Source organism: Vidua macroura, chromosome 2 (genome assembly GCF_024509145.1).
Source record: "Vidua macroura isolate BioBank_ID:100142 chromosome 2, ASM2450914v1, whole genome shotgun sequence".
Lineage (NCBI taxonomy): Eukaryota > Metazoa > Chordata > Aves > Passeriformes > Viduidae > Vidua > Vidua macroura.
Genome location: NC_071572.1, coordinates 28,217,776 through 28,240,008, shown reverse-complemented (window position 1 = coordinate 28,240,008; position 22,233 = coordinate 28,217,776). Strand labels below are relative to the sequence as shown.

Genomic DNA, 22,233 nt, shown 5'->3' with positions numbered 1-22,233 from the left:
CTGGTAAATATATGATAAAAGGGCATGGAAAGATGTGTAGCCTTCCAGATACAGGGAATACCTTCTTCCAAAAATACGGTCTGAGATGAAACAGTAAAAATCATCTAACTGCTAAAATCCTCTTAATGTTATTTTTTTGGGTTTTTTGCTTGGTCTCTAGAAGGTTGCCAGTACTGTCTGTTAATCTGTGTCCTATTTTCTAAATGACATACAGATACACATTTCTTAAAAACATCACACATCCCAAACAAACTGAAACATGTTTGTTTGGTTTTCTTAATCACTTAAGGCTGTCATCCCATATTTATGGAAAGATTTGAGCTAGGTTTTTCTTACAAGCCCTTTGCCTTGTCTGTTGGTGACTATACTAAGCTTAGTTAAAGACATGATGAAGTGTTTTATCTGTAATTTTTATTACTATTGCTATTTATCTTCTAAGCATAGGTAAGTTATAGGGCTTGTAGCTAGTACTGAGTAACGGTAACATGAGCTGCTATAATACCAACTTGTTCCTGTAGAATACCAGCTTTTTGTCCTTTGAAATAGAACTTTAAATTGAAATCATCTTTCAGAAGCTGAAAACTAACACTGCCTAGTTTATAACAGTCTGTTCCAAAACAGGCTATAGAAATATCCTTTTCAAGTAAAACATCAAAAGACTTTTAAAAATTCAGCATGCTGAAACAGCAGAGCACTTACCATGTAAATAGAAAAGATTGGTACTTAGTGTTATGTGTCTTAAAGTCTGCTACATTGATTAAGCATTTGTATCTTGAACTGTGCCAGATGAGGAAATTTTGTGGTATAGTAGTATTAGTAATGGAAATCTTAAAAAAAGTATTGAACTGGGAGGGTTAGCTTGTGTGAAGGTCATGACATAAAACAAGAGCACATAAAATTAGAGTGGTATTGCATGATTAGTAGGCCAGAATTCAGATTTGCGTTCTTCTGATGTTGCAGCAGCCTACCTTATAAAAGGCTAGATGGTTTTCTCTTTGTACCACCAGAGAGTTAGCAGCCCAAACTATCTGCTACTTTTCATAGAATCATAGAATATTTAGGGTTGGAAGGGACCTCTAAAGGTCATCTAGTCCAACCCCTCCTGCAGTGAGGAGGGACATCTTCAAGTTGATCAGGTTGCTCAGAGTCCTTTCTAATCTGACCATGAATATTTCCAGGGATGGAGCATCTTCCACATCTCTGGGCGACCTGTTCCAGTGTTTCACCACTCTCACTGTAAAAAAAAAATTCTTTCTTATATCTAGTCTAAATCGACTGTCTTTTAGTTTAAAACCATTGCCCCTTGTCCTATCTCAATAGGCCCTGCTAAAAAGTCTGTCCCCATCTTTCTCTAGAAAGGCCCCCTTTATGCACTGGAAGGTTGTATAAGGTCGTCTCTTGTTCAGGCTGAACAACCCCAACTCTCCGAGCCTGTCTTCATAGAAAAGGTGCTTGAGCCCACTGATCATCTTGGTGGCCCTCCTTTGGACCTGCTCCAACAGGTCCATGTCTTTCTGTGCTGAGGGCCCCAGATCTGGATGCAGTATTCTGGGTGGGGTCACACCAGAGCAAAGGGGCAGAATCACCTTTGACCTGCTGGCTGTGCTGCTTTTGATACAGCCCAAGATGCAGTTGGATTTCTGGGCTGCAAGTAGATGTTGCTGGGTCATGTCCAGGCTTTCATCTACCAATGCTCCAGAGTCCTTCTCTATAAGGTTGCTCTCAATCCCTGCATCCCCCAGCCAGTACTGATACGGAGTTGCCCTGACCCAGGCACAGTACCTTGTACTTGGCCCTTTTGAACCTCCTTGGGTGAGCATGGACACAGTTCTTGAGCTTGTCTGTGTACCTCTGGATGGCAACCCATACTTCAGTTTTGTCAGCTGTAGTTTGGTGTTATATGTAGACTTGCTGAGGATGTGCTCAATTCCCTCATCTGTGTCGCTGATGAAGACATTGAACAGTGCTGATCCCAGTATGGACTCCACTTGCCTATGATCTCCATCCAGACGCTGAGCCATTGATCAATGTCCAGATACCTTCTGGATGTGACTATCCAGCCAATTCCTCATCCACTGAGTAATCTATGCATCAAATCCATATCTTTCCAATGTAGAGAGATGTTGTGAGGGACTGTGTCAAAGGCCTTACTGGAGTCCAGGCAGACAACATCTGTATCCTTTCCCTTATCCACAGTTGTAGTCACTCCAGCAAAGAAAGCCACTAAGTTGGTCAGTTAAGGCTTGCATTTGGTGAAGCCACTTTGTCACATAACCATTAGCAATTTTACTCCTATTTGGTATTTTCCAAAGTCTTATGTTGTGTTTCTTCTTGCAGCTTTTGACATTGTATGCCTCAAATTATGAACCTGTATTAGTCTGAATAATGGGCTGCTGTGACTGTGAGGTGACTTTGGCTTTCAAGAATGGAAGAAAAATGTGAACTGGAAAATTGCCCTCACTGCATTCATTGTGCATGGCAGCCTCTTCTTTTGAGGGCATCCCCAGTGGTCTTGTACAACAGACACTTGTGCTACACCTTCCTACTGAAGTGGAGCTTGGAGAGCTGGAAAAACCTACAGCCATCAGATACTGACATCACTAAGAATCTGGACTGCAAGCAAACCTTAAGTGGGTCTTAGGAGATACAGCCTTTTTGTTTAAAACTATTGCTTTTCCTTAAATGTTGAGTTTACATTTGAAGCAGTCCCTGCTTGAGTATTTCACCTGAGCAGACTCATTTGTGTGATAGACTTTGGATGAAAACTTCAGATGAAAAATTTTTTTACTAACATCTTTTTATACATTCTTAGATAAACACGCAAAGATTTTGGTTTTGTTGAATGGTAAAATGCTGTGCTGACTCCTTAGCAGGAAAGATGTATTTCTGGGTGTTTCTAACATATATTCTCCTTTATTCCTTTGTCTGCCTTTTAAAAAGACTTCTAAGCCACTTACAAGACAAAAAAAAGTACTTAAGCTCTGTGCTCTATTGGAGCTATGCAGAAATTCGTTACCACTAAACTGTTCTTGAGGTTTCCTGTTTTCAGTTGTTCTGCAATGTGAGATACAAGGTGCCAGCGTGTAGCTGCAGCTGAATTAGAGATTGGGTTATCAGATATGTTGTGAGGCCGGTTGAGGCCAACCTTGCCTGGCAGCTGTCAAAGGCATTTGGCTGCAGAAACAAACTCCAGCCCTCCAACCACTGTGCCTGTAAACAGTGGCAAGCCACACCAAGGGGACAGGATCTGAAGTGTGCAGGTAGCAAGGTCAAGTTAGTACAGTCTAAACTACTGGTTAATTATGTGTGATCCTTCACCTTTTTTGGAGATATACCACCCAATGATGTTAACAAGAAGTATCATCTAAGAGCCCCATCCTTTCTGTGCCTGTAGAAGGGGACTGTGGCAGGGCTGTCCTGCCTGGGTGCATAGGCTGTAGTGCCTCTGGTGTCATTAAGTGTTGCAGCAGCCTGGATCGCCATCACCCTTTCATTTATAATTATGCCTTTCTGGTTGCTTTTTAATTTTTTTTAACCCTAAGTGACTCAAAAGGAAACCAAGCGCTTTTTGTGCTTTAGAACAAATGTCTCAGTGCTGCCAGAAAAGCTCATGGCACCTACTGAGCCCGCCTTTGAGTCGCTCCTGCTTTGTGGCTGGGGCTGTCCCTCAGCTCATTGTTAAATCTGTCCAGCTTGGGTGGATGTGTAGACCTAATCCAGGAACTCAAAAGAAGTGGAAAAAATCCCAAATTTAGTGAGTAACTAGAACTGTAATAGCTTTGTGGGTGTTTCTGATATCTTGGGGTGCATTTGAACATTAAAAGTGTTTTAATTTTTCTTATTACTTTTATATACTAGTTAATGACAAAGAAGAAAATGGTTGTCTCTGAAAAATAATCCCATATGTAGAAATAAGTACTAAACTATTTTTTCCTGCATCATGTGCAGTCAACTTAATATTCTCTCTAATTCTGTACTTATTCTTTTGCTAATATTTCAATTATTCCAATGCAGTTTTAATACCTTTTTTTATAGTTCTTGATGAGCTGAATTTTACTTCTTTCAGTACTTTCAGTTTGCACTCCTGGACTCAAGCTTATTGCTGTCAGTTTTTCCTATTCATGGAAAGGACCAGGGAGAGGAGACACAGAAAACCTCTAGAACTTTTTACTTCACTTTTTAACAACTTATTTTTTTAAACGGTTCTTCTTTTGTAAATGCTAAATTGTGAGAGGAAGATGCAAATTGTAATAAAACGTTCCTCCTTTGCAGTGGATGAATTTATTTACATCTTTTTTCACATTTATTTTTTACACCTTCCACTCATCTTTGCTTTCAACTTTGGAAAACTGATGCCGTAAAATACAGACAGCAGCACCTATTGATTGCGACCGTCTTCAGTTTGCACATCAAAGTAAATTAGATAATAATTACTTGCACTTACTCAGCTATCACTTTTAGTTCTGTAATCAATGCATCCTAATGAGACCTAATAGTGAAATCTCACAAATTAGTTGTCAAGCTTGTGCTGAAATGGTCAACTATTTTAGCTGCCTGGCTGTGGGGGCCTTTTTTGCTCGCGTATGGGTTTGATACCTCAGAACCACATAGCTGGGTGATGAATGCTTGTTCACTACAGCTATTTAGTTAACTTCCTTTAAAAGACAGAGAGAATAGTCTGATGCAGTGACCTCTTTCTGAAAAAATGTGTCTCTTGGGGTGGGTTGAACACACATTATGTGAAGTATTAAAGTGTTAAAACTGCAAAAGCAACTAGATAAAGTGGCCTTTATGTGTTCCATCTCTATTTGTCCAAGCACAAGCAAATAGCTCAAGTAACAAAGCATGGAAGGGGTTTTACTAGTTAAAACAAAGGTTATAGTTATAACAACTGTTATAATTAGGGTCAGTTTGTTTACTCTTTTTAAACCTCTGCATTTTGAGATTTTCTTGTAACAATCATTAGAAATATGTCGTCCTTGGTTTAGGTTAACTTCGGCATTTGAATGAAGGAGGTGATATTTTCCTGTTTCTACTGGAGATAGCTAAAAGTATATCCAGAAGGTATATTCTTTTTCACAAGTGTTTATATGAATTCACATTATTGGTTCTTTTTAATGCTTTCTGAGTTCTGTATTTGTGCTAGTGTTTTACTGGTCCTCGAGAACTGAACAAAACAATTTCAAATGTAATGATATGGTTTTTTTTAAATCTTTTTATATGTCAAAGCTGTTCATCTAGGCTGATGTAAGAAAATTAACCACACATCCACTCATGCAACAAAGAAAAAACTCTGGGTGAAAACAAAACTTCAAATTTCCTGAAACTGTAGGCAGGGTTACCAGAGATTGCATCATCATAAACAAGAAAGCTTCAGATTTAGAGTGTACTTCAGATGAAGTGATCTATTAGAAGTTATTAATTGCAGAATACAGTAAGCACAGCCAGGTACTATGAAACAAGTCTGTATGAACAGAGACTTGTAAAATTTATTTTCTGCAACTATATTACCTTAGAGGGCCAAATACTGCCTATTTGCCATAGGTTATGAAAGATTAACCATGTGGGCACTAGATAACTGGCCTGTCAGCAACAAATGCTGCATGGTTCAAAACACATTTTGATTTTTCAGAGTTTGGGGACAGGAGGAGAAGTTGTTCAGCCTTCAAATCTTAGAGAAAACCATGATACATCATTAGTTAGTTTTCCATTCTTCCCATGTAATTAACTAAATATCATATAGAAATTATGTTTTACTTAATATTGTATAGCAATTAGATGGTTTATGTACATCAGTGTCATGTAAAAGCCTCTGTATCAATTCTGTCCCTTTCTTTCCATATGTCTTCAGAAGACAATTCCAGAACAGTCTGTTATATCAATTGGCACTGTCTATTATTAGAATTTTTGCTTGTTCCCTTGGTGAGGGATTACATTTCGAGCATTACTGTCAGTCATTTTTCAGTACTGTTCCTTTTTGCAAAACAAATTGTGAACAAGGAGAGCAACTGCTTCCTTTCTAACTGCATCTTTACCTTCTGTTTGTACTGTCCTAACTAACCCAAACATAACTTTGAGCCTTCCTCTTGAAGCCAAGAAAACATGCTGCTTTTCTACCCACTGGATTCTAGGGTATTACACTAGTCGTAGTGTTAACTTGTGTCAGTCCATAGGAGAAGATTGCAGTTCGGGTGGCATGCTGATAAGAGTCCTTTCCTATTGGTCATTGTGGGAGAAATATATTAGCCCTATATGGGGAGGGGGAGAGAGTGAGGATTGGAATCCCAGCCTGGTAAAAATAGAATAGGATCTGCATAACAATTCTTTGTATTTTGGTATTTAAAATGACACCAACTGAATAAATCTTTCGCATGAAGAATCACTTAGTAAAATTATGTGGTTGTTGGATCAAATTCTCTTAAGTTCCTCTATCTTTAAATTTCCATCATCTCAAATATTACTTACATGGTTCAGTTTTAAGGATGGCTTCAAAATGGCATAGGTGTTTCTTTGTTCAGTTTGTTTTTCCTGCCATTGCTAAGTTGTTGGATTGTTGGTAGTTTATTGAACATAACCTTTTCCTTTCTGGACTTTGTTCTCATAAAGTCATACAGAAGCCACAGTACTAGATACTCCACCATGGTCTGCATTTATTCTGCCATATGGTTAGTTAATGTTCCTCACCTGTCTGAGCAGACTTTCAGTACAGCCATAACTGTCTTGACTTTGGCTGAGTTTTTGTTCATTGCCTTCTTGGCTGAGCAATTTTTCAGTTTTTGCCCTCTCTCCCAAGGATAATTTTCTGTAGAAAATTTTCATGTGTACTTCTGCAGTAGGGCAGCTTCCATTGAAGACAGGACTCCTCTCCTAACAAAACCTAAGCTGAAGGGAAGTAACGAAGTGGCTGAAAATACATGAGCTCAATCAAAGCTATATTAGTTTTAACATTTCAGCAAAAATACAATGTTGGTAAAATAAATTAATCTTTTGAGACTGATAGCAGTGAAAGAATTGGTGGATTAAAAGGAGTTGGAGTTGTGTATTGGTATTGCAAGAATTAACTTTTGAAGGTCTGGTTTGTGGAGTTCTGTTTGTTCTCATTTAATGTGGTGTCTTCATTTCAGGTTGTTTTTGGTTTTTGAGGTTGGAAGTTGGATTGCCATAGAAGTAAAGCAAATGACCACTTGATGTGATAAGGTAAAAACCAAGGTCATGTGAAACAATATTTTATGGAGGAAAGGAAAGACTGTTACAGTTCCTTGCAGAACTGTATTATACCTATATTTCAAAGCTTTTCACCTGTGCTTTCAGGGTGGTATGTTGTTCTGTCAGGTAGAAGACAGCTCAGGATTTCAGCTCTGGGACTTCTGAGCTTTTTGAGAAGGAACTTTACAAAATGTTGTACACTTTCAGCAGTTATGGATTTTCATTTTCTTGATGTGAAGGAATCTTATGTTGCCATTAAAATTTTTGGGAACCGTGGTATGTTTTATTTTGCAGTACATTAGCAGTACACTGAAGAAATTTCATGCTTTCAGTCTGTGTCAAGTTTTTACGGTACTCTCAGGTGCTTTGGGAGGCTGCTATTGTGTTTTCTTTTCATTTTCCCCCAAATCTCGTTACGTTGTCTGCTTATAATCTTTTATTTGGCACATGGCTGTGTTGCAGAAGCATTTCAAAACTATTACCTCTGCAGCCTCCCTTCTGGGAAACAAATATGTCCTTATTTACATACTAGGAAATCTTAGCTCTGCAGATGTCACAGAAGAGCCATATTGTCCTTGATGGAGACAGTCTAATGATGTAATCATAAGAAAATAATTTTAAGAACTTAAATATATTTCCCCACATTAGAAACAAACAAAATAAAACAAAACAAGCAAACAACCAGAAAATACAAAACAAAATTCACTCCCCTAGAAAGAACAAACCTAAAACTAAAAAAATAACCCAGCACAACTGAATTGTACGCACATGTACACAGGTTTAAATGAACAAATGTTTAGCTGCAATTACATTATGCATTTTGACTCTAAATCCTGTCTCCACTTGGGAAGGAAAGCTTGTGCCACTAAACATTTAGTAAAACCTGGACTACTTTACTGAAATGGGTTATGTGTGAGCATGGTGCTTGAGAAACTTGGCTTCTCTATGCCAGAAGACTTCTGCCAAAATTACATCATGCAAGGGGTCTGCTTGTGAAATGACACATTTCTCAGACATAGTGACAGTTTTACATGTCTTCACTAGTGAGAATTTAAGAAATCAAGTAGGTTTAAGCACCCTGTCCTGGGTAGTTTCAGAGGACTACAGTTGATGTTGTCAGCCCTGGTAAATAGTTTCTTCCTGTGCTTCTGCTCTTGCCCAATGCCGTGGGGAAGTACTTGATGACTCTTACAATAGGGGTCAATTAAAATTGTTTTTTTCTTTAGAGATATAGGAAGAGTTTAATAGTTTTCCACTAGTCACTAATCAAATATTATTCCTAATGTAGGTTTTTTTATTAATATGCTGTAATATTGATAATTTAAACTTGCCTGTATTGTGAAAATAGCCTTTTTTAGAAGAGGAGCCTATGTAGTGGCAACATCAACCAACTGCACTGATGATGTCCTATTTCTTCATATTCTCCATGTCCCCAGGAGTAGTAAGAATTGACCATTTTACAATTGCTGAGATAAAATAAACCAACCTAAATTGGAGAGATAGATTATATTGACAACACCAGCTTCCAGAACATGTTTGATTGCAGTCCCCTGTGGCTATGTCAACTTATCGACCTGTAGACTCTCTGTCCATTTTATGTCAGTCAGAAAGCAGGGCAGTTTATTGGAGACTGAGGTCCAAAGTTCAGGCTCTTCTCTATCATTGTCAGATGGGATTATTATTTTAGGGGAAAAACTGGTTGAATGGTTACTGACTTATTTCTTGTGAAACTATCAGTTCCACTGCATAAGTCACAGCCTGTTTGAGCTGTAAAGATTGTGCTTCTCAGCTATTCAAAGCATCATAGCTCCTTTTTAAATTTATCTTGGGGACCTCAGCCATGCAAATGCATATTTTAATAATGTTTTAATTGTTGTATGTTCTTTCTGATTTTTGATTGGAAAATGAGAACTTAAACCTGTTCAACTCAGCTTAAGATTTTCAAAAATCATGTCCTGCCTTGGCCATGAGGGGTAATTTTGCTAGTGTTTGCCAGCAAATGTCAAGCACAGCTTTTTGCTGTCAAATGGTTTAGCGATCGTCACTCAGGCCTATATGATGTTCTCCTGGAAACAAAATTCATAAGAAGAGGCTATTAATTTATAATAGGGTCCACTATTATGTTTTATGAATACAGGTTAAATAAGTAAAGCAGTTATTTTTCCTAGAGTAGATAAGCTGGGCTGTCTGGCATGCAGTTTTCACAGTTTGTACTGTAGCTAAAGAGGGAATTGTGTGCGTGTTTGTGTGTGTATTTACAGACTGCAGAAGGAACCCTTGTGGAATATAGGTGATATAATTTACATGCTGAACAGGATTTCTGAATGAAGTTTGGTTTTTAATTACCTTTCTATCACATAAACCACTAGGTATCAGAGAAGACAGGGTTGTGGACTTCCAAGACCTAGGCAACAAAGTCAAATATTACAGAAGTCTTTGGACATTAATAGTTTGAAGTACCTTTGCACCTTTTGTACTAATCTATAGTTTAAATGAAATCTACACCTTTTATTTAAAAAAACCCAAAATCAGATACATTTATTATCAAATATGTTCTCACCTCCTACTCTCTCTGTCCTCCTCCACTTCCCTCTCCCCCAACCTCCACAGCAGCAATTATAATATTTTAGGTGACTCCTCAGAATTTAGAAGGTAAAATCAACATGTCTCAGTTGGCATTATAACATATTTGAATGTCATTGGTACTAGTATTGGACTTTTCCTTGCATGCTATTGTGCTGCCTCGCATTGTTCCTGGTAATTGCTGGGATGCGTAGGAAAACGTGGAGGCATGCAGCTGTCTTTGTGCAGCTGACAAATAGCTTTGAAAAACATCATTGTTCTTACAGGTAAGAGAGAGAAAGACAACTCATTCAGTCTTAATGGAACTCTGGATATGTTTCAGGTAGGGAAGAAGTGAAATCCAGTGGGTGCTCTTTTCCACCCCGTTGACTAATGCCTGGTGCAGGACTATGCTGAGCTGGGATCTTCCTGGGAACAAAGGGGGAGTGAAGAGTTTTAAAGGCAGTTTTGTGCTGCCTGCACATAATAGTGAACAAAGGCTTGCTGAAGACAGTACCCTCTTATTGATGGCAGATTTCCCTGCTGGGTTGCATTGCTTCTTGAATTATTTCTTAACTTTCTACTAAATAAAGATGGACAACTTTGTTTAAATGCAGAAAAGTTATATGTTTAAAATTAGTATGAGGATGTGGAACTAGTGCAGAGGGAAAATACATTTTTGGGATGCTGCTATTTTATTTTTTTTTCTCAGATCAGAATTTGGAATGCCACATGTGGGATACTTTTATAATGCTATATGCAAAAATTAAACAGATTTTATAAATAAGCTTCTGTTAATATATATCCATATAATAATTTATATGCATTTGGAGGAAGTGAATGTAATATATTGTGACTAGAATTTACTATCAAGTTGCCATATTTTAGTGGCTGAAAAACCAAGAAAAGTCATTATGGCTTCCCTTATTTTTAAAAGAAGGTTTGCCCTATATGGCATTCTCATTTCCCCCTAGCCTTTTTCTTACTTATTTTAGAAGAATTCAAAGGAAAAAATGAGTAAGACTTATATGACAAAATTTACTGAGGATAATGTTTTATTATTTTGTTGCAGAAGGACTCCATGAAAGATGACAGAAGAAGTTATTGTTATTGCAAAGTGGGATTACACTGCACAGCAGGACCAAGAACTTGACATCAAGAAAAATGAGCGTCTTTGGCTATTAGATGATTCTAAGACATGGTGGAGGGTAAGAAACGCGGCCAACAAAACGGGATATGTGCCATCAAATTATGTGGAGCGAAAAAACAGCTTGAAGAAAGGTTCTCTGGTTAAAAATCTAAAAGACACATTGGGTAAGTCCTTTTGTATTTTGGAATAAATTTAGTAGACTTGATGAGTTTCAGGTTGGGAATGTAATGTGGATATAAATATTTTTTAACATGTGTGTTTGCATTGTCTTTATGTTTCGTTTGAGGTGACATGATGGGTAGATGATTGAGGGAGGGAGAGACAGAGAGAGTGGGTGTGGATGGAGAATCACATGTAAAAATCTGTAATATGTTTCCTTGCATCGCATCCAGAAGAAAAAATGTTACTTTTGTTCCACTTTTCAAAGGTTCTGTCTTTTCAGTGGCTGAAAAACTGTGAGTTTCATACACATATCAACTTCTGAATCCTCTCCTTTCATGCTAGCTCCTCTCACTTGAAAGATGAAGGATGTAAACTGGATTGTTCAGCATAGGTATCATAGCCAAAGCTAAATCAATTTATGAATGGGATTTTACAGTGTGGCTATGTACAGTTAAGCTTCTGTGGTCTGAGATGTTCTGTCAACTTCCAAGTCTTTAAATATGTATTGTTTTTTCCACTTGCACATAAAGTCTTCACAACAGTATCTCATACACATAAAATAATCTAGCTTTGAAAAAATTTATGTGTATTTTAAAGAAATCTATTTGAAAGTCATGTGAAATGCTTTTCTTTTTTCTTCTTTGATTCTTAAAGACTGATTAAAAAGGGCTTTGCATATGGCTAGAAAAGGTTATAAACATAGTGATAAGTTGTTGTTTTATGCCAGGAAAACCTACTAGTGATATTTTAGGATGTTATGAATAAAACAAAAACAGGCACATTAAAAATGTTTTGAGGGTTTTTCTTTTTCTTTTGTTTTGGTTTTTTACCTGTGTTTTATGAAGTCTTACATGGAGAAAATTTATTCTGTTGCAGACTGCTATACAAAATAACTTTTCAATAGAAAAATCAGGATTCAGGGATTGGACTTACTAGAAAGTCAAAAGGTTCACATAAAAATAATACGGCAATAGCTTATGCAGGATAATCCTGTGCCAGTGTTGTTTCTAACAGGCTTTGTTTCTTAGTCACTCCTTCATTATCATGTCTTCCACTGCTGAGTTGCCATGAAGTACATGGAAATTGGGGACTAGAGAATGGGTGGCAGGCAAACAAGGTTATCATAAAATTTACCATGGTAATATTTAGTACCACAGTGTTTTCTACAGATACTCTTGAATATACTGATTACAGTGCCAGGAAATGTGATTATGCCTTTTCAAAGGTTAAAGTCCCAGTTGTGACATTAAACTCCTTTTATATAGATTTATGTTGTTTAAAACATAAATATAATGTATGTATTTTGTCTGAAAGGTACCTTAGGAAAGGATTTCAGTACTGTTGTAAGAATATTTCAAGTGCTCATGTAAAATGTGGGCAATATGTGCTTGATGCAAACACATTTTTATTTATGTCCAACAGAAATCTATCTAAGTGAAGGAATAGAGGTGTGTCCTAGCCTATATGTGTGTTTATTTTCAGTCTTAGCAAAGCTGCAGGGTGCTTCCTTTCACTCTGATGGTGAATGATGAAAAGCTGTGAGAAAAAGCCTCGGTGGTTTCATGGCTGAGCCATCCCTAGGTGTCACATCTCCCAAGCCTCAGCCCTTTGTGCACACCTGCATGGGTTTTTAAGTTCTGGAACACTGTTATGACAAGTTATGTTCCCTGTTCCCTTTCTAATGGTTTTCTCTGTATGTTTGTTCAGCTGAGGCAGAAGGTGCCTCATGATGGAGTCTGGTCTTTGTGTGCTGTGACCACACTTACCTGGTGACCATCCAGAGTGTAAAGTACCTCTCATGCCTTTTTAAGCTCATACACCCTGTGACAGTGAGAAACTGCCTAAGGTATACCTTACAAATGGATTCAGAATATTCTTAACATCCACCCAAAGGAGCTGGTGCTTAAGAGTATTCTTTCTTAAAAGTTTAGGTGCTGTGAACTCCTTACCATCATGAAACATGTATGTGCTGTGCACCACATATCTGTACAACTTCTTTTACCTCCCCTGAATCAGTGTCCTCAACTAAACTATAGTATTTAAGCCTTTCCTGACTTGCTGTACAGTAATTTCCCATTCAGAGCAAGCAGAGCATGTGTCCTTCCTTAGAGAATCCAATGTTTTGAGAGGCTATCAAAAATGCACTCCTCCTTTTTAAACAAAAAGGCTTGCAAATTGGAAGACTGATGCTTCATCTAGTGAAACAGCTTTTGAAAGTTTTGCTTCACCCAGTGAAGCAAGTTCTTAAGTTCTCTTTATATAAATATGTCTAATGTATCATCATGCATGCCTTTCCAAGGATCACAAGAAAATTCTCATTAAAATACCTCCTAACCCAGCACAGTTGGGAATGGTGGTCATGAATATTAGTCCTTAAACCGAATCTCTTTCCGACTTTGATTTTGAAGCTACTGCCAAAATATCAGGTACTGAACTCAAAAAAAAAAAAAAACCCAACAAAGTGTCACTTAATAGTCTGTCAATAATTAATCATGAATCTTGTGAAATCTCAGGAGAGAAACAGGAGACTCATAGCTGCTTCCAGTGACATAACTGCACCCCCCCTTCATACTTGTGTCGCTCAAGCAAATGGTTGTTCCCATGGAGATGCACTTTTCCCTGCCTCTTTCTTAATAGATTACATTTCCGTGTGTTAAAAAATAATTCATCTGAAAGCATCGTTATCATGCAAATGATGTCATGTGTTGTCTGTGTGATTACCTGTAGCTATCTGCCACTCTTATGCTTATCCACAGTAATTACTAGCGCTTGATTTATATTTTATATTTAATAAATATGAAAAGTGCCAGCCATAGCTCAAATTGTGGCAGACCCCGTAGGAGCTATAACTATTTAATTAATAGTTCCCCTCGTTTGCTGTTGAGGATGCATCATCTGAATAGTTGTTCATCTTTGGCAGTCTGTGTTCTAATGAAACTTTATGCCACCAGTTATGTTGGTGTCTTGTACACAAAAACTTATAATCTCATCAGAGAATTAAGTCATGCCTATTTAATGCTAAAAACTAATTTTTCCAAACTGTTGACTGTCATCAATTATATCTCAACCCTTGACTATTTTATTAATAGAGTCCTATCAGCTTTACCATTTCTTGGCTCAGTGTTAGTGGAAGGTTGATGGACATACAGGTACCTAGAATTGGCAGCTTGATGTTTTAAAATATCAGCCCATTTTTAGCAATGTCTTAAGGCTTCTTGAATTTCCATTTTATTTCGGCAGCTTTTGAAAAAAACATTAAATAAAATGTGTTCAGAGACAGCTCTCCTAAACATGTTGGGTGCTTATTGAAATGCTGATTAATGCTTGTTTAGCATATGTTCATTAAATCAGTTCCTTGTGGACTGAAAAACGGCTCACCCAAAATCTCAAAAGACCCCCAGAAATTTCTGAAGAGATACTTTAGAATCATCCTATGCCTTTTTACAAAACAATAGCCTTTTCTACACCATTCACTTTGTCTTTGCCTTTCTAAGGGCTTGCTCTATTCCATTGTATCTTAGTCCTGACATTAGGGAATTTTCCATAACTTTTAATTTTCCTTAAATTAGTTGGAGAAACTGAGTCTTGTAATTCTTCAATTGATGGATGTCTGGTTTTGTAATTTTTCTATTTGATATATACTACTTGTGTATTCTTAAATCTTTCTTGAGTGAGGTCTAATGAATACTCAGCTACAATGGTCTCATTTTAATTATGGAAATATAGTGTATAGGCCACCTATTGAGTATTTTAAATGATTCATCTTCTCATTCATTGTCTTAACTGAGTGATACTGCAAGTAGAATGTTAGTGGTAATTTGGCCATTTCAAATTGCTGTCTTCTGTTTGCTCATATTGAATGAAATGGTAATTATTACTATTCTTAAGGCAAAAGCCAGTTTCCAATCCTGTGATTAAAATTTCATCTTCATTCATTATAATGAAGTTTAAAATAGTTTCCTTTTACAGTATTTCTTTTGCAGGGAGGGTATTTTCTATACATTTTGAATAAGTCTTACTAAGCAAGAGACCTCCAGCATGCATCTTTTAAACTGTAATTTTCTGTAATATAATTCTTCCCATGTGCTGGGGGTGGAAAGGAATTCCCATATCCATTTGGTTGGAGTGGGTGTTTGCCAGCACCACCCCCAGAGCTGCCTCTGAGTGCAACTCCACGGGTTTCCCCGTCTGCAGCAAAGATGATCTATGCCTGCTGGCTCATCTCTGTCATGCCAAACAGAAACCTTATCTGAAGGAAGCCAAAATAATTGAGAAGTCAGTTGTTTGTGTACTCAAAATAAAACTTCTACATTTTTTCCATCCCTTTGCAAGTCATTTTCCTGGCAGCAGCACAACTCCCCAGGCAGCAGCGTGCCATTAGTGACTGAAGCGTGTGATCCAACAGCAGGGTGCCATTTTCATGGGAATCCATGATTTTCTGAATGTTTTTGCTGCTTTTGCTTCACAACCAGCACTGCATATAGGCTTTTCTTACATGTTTCTGGTCTTGTTCTCTTTAGTGAGCAGCTACATAAGAAACCTTGAGGATGTTTCTACTTTGCTCTTGGTGTGGGTTTTTGAACAGATGCCCTGCAAAAGAAAAAGGTTTAATAAAATGTGTATTGGAAAGGAGATTGGACATCAAGAATACAGGAAAGGTGTTTGCAAATCTGTAGGAACAATAGAAATGGATGGGGTTTAGTGATGATGGCAAGTAACAGTAAACTTGATAGCATTTCACAGACATGTTTGAGTTGCATGACAGACTTTTTTAATGGCTCCTTTATTGAGCTTCTGGAAGTCTGCAAAACTTTTCAGTGACTTTTTACTCAGTATGCCAGATTTGGAAAGTTAAGAGTTGCCAAGCAAGATGTAATGTAGAGAAGCCAATTCTTGCTTGCATCAGTGTTTCTAGCAGGTTATTTCACAAGTGTTATGAGCATCCAGGAGTGTTTCCTGTGTTTGTCAACCCCTGTGGTGTGTGTCTACCTGGGTCAGTCTGTAGATCTGCAGGAGTCCCTGAAGGTCATATATACTGGTGCTTCCAGGAATCAAAAGTTTTATATTTCTCTCCTCTCCCCTGTTATTTTATGAAAATGCTGGGGATTTTTCAAATTTATAACTTCATATTTTCTCATTTGAGGGCTACTTAGTACTATTTTCTCAGTGCTCATTTGGAAATTGACAGGGAAGTTAGCCCTTTTTTCTTTGCAGAGTCACTGCCTAGTAAGATGCAGAAATGAGGAATTGCTCATTTTTTAACGCAATAGTTTTTTAGCAATGGAAAAATGTTCCTCGTTACTGTTGGTTAAGGGGCTTTGTGTACTTCCTTTTTACATATAAATATTTCAACTCAGATTTAAACAATTACCATCACAGTTCTGTATAACATGGTTATAAAATCTCATTCTCCAGTTAAGTTATCAACCTTTAAGTTCTAGTGTGTGTTACTGGCCTTTATTTTGGTAGCTCTGATGTGATGTGTGTGGCAGATTTAATTGTATAAGGTGGTATTTTGATGTGCATCAGATTGCTTCTAAATCTTGTTTTAAGTATTGAAATTTGATTACTAAAGTCTTCCACTGGTAAGAGTTATTCATATGACTCTAACATTGCAGGTTTTAGCTGAATATTTTCCAGTTCTTCCACACTAATTTTTAAAAGTGTAATCATAAATATGCCCAGTATTTTTGGCATAGTCAGAGTCCTAAATTGAGTCTTCAGTTCTCTTTGCTTGATGAATTTGTTTATCAGTGACCTGTCTGAGCCTCATCTGCAAGATCACAGAGAACATACTAAATTCGTAATAGCAACAAGTTTGAAAATATTTCAGTTACTAATATTTCAAATACCAGTTTGAAAATATTTCTGTTAGTTCTTAATTAGTTATTTCCAATTCTAGTCTTCTCTGGACACCATAAGGGTATATCACTGTATAATAAGTATAATAAATCACTGTATATTGTTGTATAGCACAACCTCTTAAGCCATATACAACTCATGTTAATAAAAACGGGTCAACCTTACAAGACAAACAGAGTTATTTTAATCTCTTGAGAACTCCAAGCTTCCAGTGTTTTTGGCCTTCCTTGTCACAGACCTGTACAAAATGCTAGTCTTTCCATTCAAAAACCAGCATTTAATAAAGTTGATTTTTAAAAAATAAATAACTTCTTAAAGTATATAGCTACTTGTCAAGTTATTTATCACATATAAAAATTCCTAAGAAGGAATTACATGAAGTTTTTGTTTAGCCAAACATCTCTAGCTGAAATCAGCAATAAAATCAATCCCCTTGTAAGAATTTAGTAAAAATAAACGTATTTTTTCTGTGTCAGTTATTGTCGCTTTGAAACTTTCTAGCTTGTCAGAAAATGTGGGCATGACAGTAGTGGCATGTCTGTTGTGCTTCTTGGAGAATTGGATGAGGGTAAGTCATCTCTATTTGCACTTTAAAGGAGTTGGCACACAGGACTTTAAGTTCAAATTTAGGGAGAGGAAGTAGTGGAAGTGTTTATATACAGCACAAATTCTTGCTCAATTTCCTAGAATCCTAGAACAGCTCATTTCATGGTTGAATTTGTTTAGCAGAAGCTCTTTCTCTGCTGTGCTTCATCCTGCTTTGTAGTTGCATTGCTCAGATAAGCATGTTTGTTTGTGAGACAATGTGGCAACGGTGGTGACTCCTCACCAGTGATGAAATTGAGGAGAACATGGTTTTGTGGTAGTGAGAGAAGTGATGGGAACTCCTTTTAGGTGTGGTGTCTTCAGTTTCGGGGGAAAAATAAGCTGCAACAATTCCATTTCTTGTTCACAGTAATAATAGATGACTGTGGTTACATAGATTGCTGAGAAAGGAGGAATGGGAGATGTTCACAATGATTTCAAACGCAGAGAAGAGGTTTCTTCTAGATTCCCATCTAGAGCATGTGGAGTTAGATGCTGGCAGTGCTGTTGTCACTGGAGTGGTAGCAGATGATTTGTAGAATATGTAAATTAAATACTTTGCTGCTTTCTGTAAATATATCTGCCTCACAATCATCATTAAAACCTAGACTTGGTTAAAGTAGTCATTTTCACTTTATTGATGATCTTTAAAGATATGGAGACATACCCAAAAGCAGTAGTTTTACATATGGAAAATGACTGATGACAGGATAGGGTCTGCCTTCTGACTACCAATTAGATATATAATTGCAAAAAATACATTCATTTTGAACTAGTGCTACTATAAAACGTTTAAATATTTATTTAGAATGCAGAACAAACTCAAGAATTTATGATTTTGGACCTGTTGTACACCCATAAACATTCAAATAATTTTAATATGCATATCAACTCTGTCCACTGAAAGTAACATTAAAGGAATCCAAGTCTGCTTGGTGGAACTAAAACCACACTTTCTAAAAAATACGGTGTTGTAATTTCTAAAGAAACATCTGCTTGAGAAGGAAAAAATCTGAAGTTGCAGAGCAGACTAATGCAAAACAAACAAACAAAACCACTGCAAAAATCCCCAATGAAAATTAAACACAAACTTCATGCCTTTTAAAGAGCTGGAAGCAAAGCATTTTGGTGAATATTCTGGAGAACTCATAGTACAGAATAATACTTCTTTTATTGCTTGATAAGAGTTTCTCTGGTGGATGTATGCAACAGGCCCTTTATCTGTTCCAAAGTGAAAAGCCAAAAGCAGCAGTGAATGCAGAACCTGAAGCTTGTTGGAGTGCTAGCTTGTAAGGGTTCAGAAGTTTGATTTTTTTTGTTTACAATTGTATATATTGTGTTCTGTTGAAGTTTTAGCTTTATTGGGATAGATTATTTATTGGGGTAGATAATTTAAAGGATGTGTTGTTTCAAGAATTTAAAACAAATATATAGTGATGTGTGAAACCATGATGTTTGCTACCTTTCAGCAGATTTTTCTGCTGTGACAGTTGCAGTAAGATGTTGCAAGGCTGAAGGCATAAAGAAATCTTCCTATTTTTAGTTTATATTGTGTAAATAAATTTGTTCATTGTATTAGAAGTTTTATCTAATAAGTATACTTTTTCCCCCTTTCCCATGCAGACTGTCTGTGTGTGCTTGGAGGTGCATTGACATTTGCAGATCAAAGAATGAGCCTTTATTTTATTCATAATTATATGTGAAAAGATAAAAGGATCACCTTAACTCAACTGTGGCTGTGTGTACTGATGTCTTTGGTATTGTTTCCCTCAATTGTCACCTTGGAGGACCCTTGGTTTTGCCCCTCTCTGAGACAGTTATGTTTCAACCTGTAATGGCTGGCCTTAGAGCAAGCCCAAAAATTAGCTCCCAGGCAGTTTCACAGCTCACTATTAAAGAGAGTTGCTGCAGTGCTGTTAGCTCTTCCTATGCCCTGTTCCAGCTATGGAGGCAGTCTTTTCCTTTCTTAACATTAAGTTTGTGTCTGAACCCTCAACTCTTTTGACATTTCGTTTTTTACATAGAATAAAACACTTAAAGCATTCTGCTAATTATGTCTCTTCTTCTGAACCAGTGAAAATAGAGTGTGTTTTTTTTCCCAAGTACTGTCTTGTACTGGATTCATTGCATAGTGTTCCCTTCTGTCTTCCTTTCCCTCAGGTTCCTGGGAGAACTGAAGTTGGCTGAGGCAGCAGAACTGGGCTGCAGTGAGGGTCACTGCATTGCACCTATCTGCCTGGGTCGGACTTCTTCCATAAGCACGTGTTTTTAGGGCTACATGTATTTGTGTGCTTTGCATACTGTCATCCCCTTTGGCTTCCTAGCACATGAAGGTGGTAGCAGAGAGAAGACGCAGATGACAGCGGCTGAGGTGTTAGAGGTATTGTGTGCCTTGTTTGGTGTGTGGAGCTGGGTCACTGTTCTAAAGACCAAGCTAAGGGAACTGGCAAAAATCAGTACCCTCAGCATGTACTCTGAGGGACACCATTTTCCAAGGTATTACAGTGACTCAACGGACAAGAGATTTTTCAATACATAGGTTCTTTCTCCCACTTCAGGATCATTGGGAAATTCTCCTTCAGATGTGGCTATTTCCTTCAGTATGCAACCTTAAGTAATTATTTCAGCATTACTGGATGGATCTCCTCTTTTTTTTTTTTTTTTTTTTTTTTTTTTTTTTTTTTTTTTTTTTTGTGGCCTTGGGCTGTCTTGAGGTTTAATATTTCAGGGATTTTTAAGTATTAATTTGTTTCTTTTTCTCCACATGTTTCCACTTGGGTTCCATTCCTTTCTGTTTCTCAGGTTTTTCGAAGACCTGAACAATAGGTTCAGTGACACGTTCTCATATCATGCAAACAGAATTTGTAAATTAGCATTCATGCCAAAAGAAAACTGGGGTTTGTCTTAGAATATGTAAGGAAAGGTTTCCTTCCATTTTCTGAAAGGTTTTCTTCCATTTCTGAAAAGTGTTTTGTTTTGTGGAGTCTGTCCATAGAATAAGAATTGACATGTGTGGAGTGTATGTAGACATAAAGCACAAAGCTGCAGTGCTGGAGAGAATGCACACCTCTGTTGTTTTAAGGGGGAAGGTTCCAGCACAGATGGCTTTTTTGAGAGTTGCTTCAGTGGTGAATTTGATTGTTTACTGACAAGTTATTTTTGTGGTCTCAGCAAGTTAATTTGGACGGACACCTCTCTTAATGGATAGTCAGCTTGGACAGGTGGACATTTAAGGCTGCTCTTTCTAATAGATGACTATTTGTAGCTGTATTCTGCACTAGAAATTGATTTAGGAATTACGCTGTAGACTGTCTAAATTGTTTGCAGTCAGTGCCATAATGCCTGTTTGCAGTCTTTGGGATTTTGTAAATTAAAGGGTATGGAAAGTGAAAGAAAACAGAAAGAAAGGAAAAATGTATTTTGGTGTGGTGGAAAGGTCAGTCTTCTTGTATATGGGCTCTGCCAGTTTCCTAAGATATTTTTTCAATTGTTCATTCAGGAAATTGTTCTGCAGAACAGGAGATAAATGTATTACTTAATTATTACTCTATCGTTACTGAATTTAAATGTACAGAAGAAGAAGTTGTTCTGGTTTGTGTGTGAGTCCTGGAGTTTTGTGTTTTGGTTGTGAGGACTAAACCTCAGAGGAGGTGTGCTGTTTTCTTAAGTGAGCCATTTCATCCTGTTACTTCCCCTTCAGAGACAGAGAGGCCTGATTTTGTGTATGTAATTGCAAATAACCTGAAAGCCCTTGATTAACGAAGCTACATGCATTGAAATTCAGAGAGGAAGTTAGTACAGAAAAGATGAAACTTTGTTTGCTTTCCCCTTCCTAAAAGGAGTTTGTAAGAAAACTGCAGTATCAATGAAAGGCTTCTGAGGATTTTTGAGGTTTCTAAAGAGAAAATTTAATAAACATCTTGTATTTGCTTGTAAGACTTATTTAATGTTGGAAAACTTTAGTATAGTATAACATTGGCATTCTGGCCTTATGGCAGAATTAGTAAGGCTTTACATCCTGCTTGGTGTTGGTATGGGTCAACTGGAGTAAAACACTGTAAGCTCAAAAGGTAGATGACTGTTGTACTTTCAGGAGGGACTGTCTCCAGCTTTTTGATGCTGAGATACTGCCCTTTAGTCAGTATTTGGATCATTGTCTGCTAAAGCATTTCTTTGAGTTGAGGGGCTGTATAATTGCTGCTTTGTAGTTTCTCTGTTCAGGTTTGGGCTTGGTGATCCAAACTTCAGTCCCTATCTGTAACATCTATTACATCTTTGCTTTTCAGGTACAGAATTGAGAGTAAATTTGAGCATACAAGAAGTGAAATGACTAAGTTAGATCTATAGTTACATGTGTCTAAAATATAATAATTCCAGCTTGGTTATTTAGAAGGGTCTTTAAATTGGAGAGTTGTCGTCTTGCATTCAGGATAGTCTGCTTTGTACTTGTTGTATTTTTTCCCCCCAGTTTCTTTTTAATAGAGTGGGTTAGCATTGGGAAGTCAAATTTGTATCCTGAGCTGTCCTGTGCACCTCTTTTACTTCATATAAATGTGAGATAGCTAAATATAAGTCATCTTTCCACCAAGTGCTGGAAGAGGAGAGGGAACATAAGCTATGATATACTTCCTGAAGGACAGGAGTATGCATTGAGATAGACACTTTGGAGCATCTCATGCAAATTAGTGATTTCTTTTGTCAATATC

At 37.3% G+C, this 22,233-nt stretch overlaps 1 protein-coding gene across 6 annotated transcripts in view; it reads left to right on the top strand.

Moving 5' to 3' along the window:
- The window catches only part of NCK2 (NCK adaptor protein 2), an 84,257-nt gene that overhangs the window by 41,984 nt on the left and 20,040 nt on the right, over positions 1–22,233 (top strand). For 2 of the 6 annotated variants that reach the window (XM_053969783.1, XM_053969784.1), the window contains exon 3: positions 10,844–11,082. In XM_053969783.1, the coding sequence (XP_053825758.1) occupies positions 10,857–11,082 (226 nt within the window). In that variant the 5' untranslated portion in view covers positions 10,844–10,856. Of the gene's footprint in view, positions 1–7,124; positions 7,198–10,091; positions 10,112–10,840; positions 11,083–22,233 lie in introns of those variants that run through there. The other 4 variants (XM_053969779.1, XM_053969781.1, XM_053969782.1 and 1 more) reach the window with 3 other exon arrangements.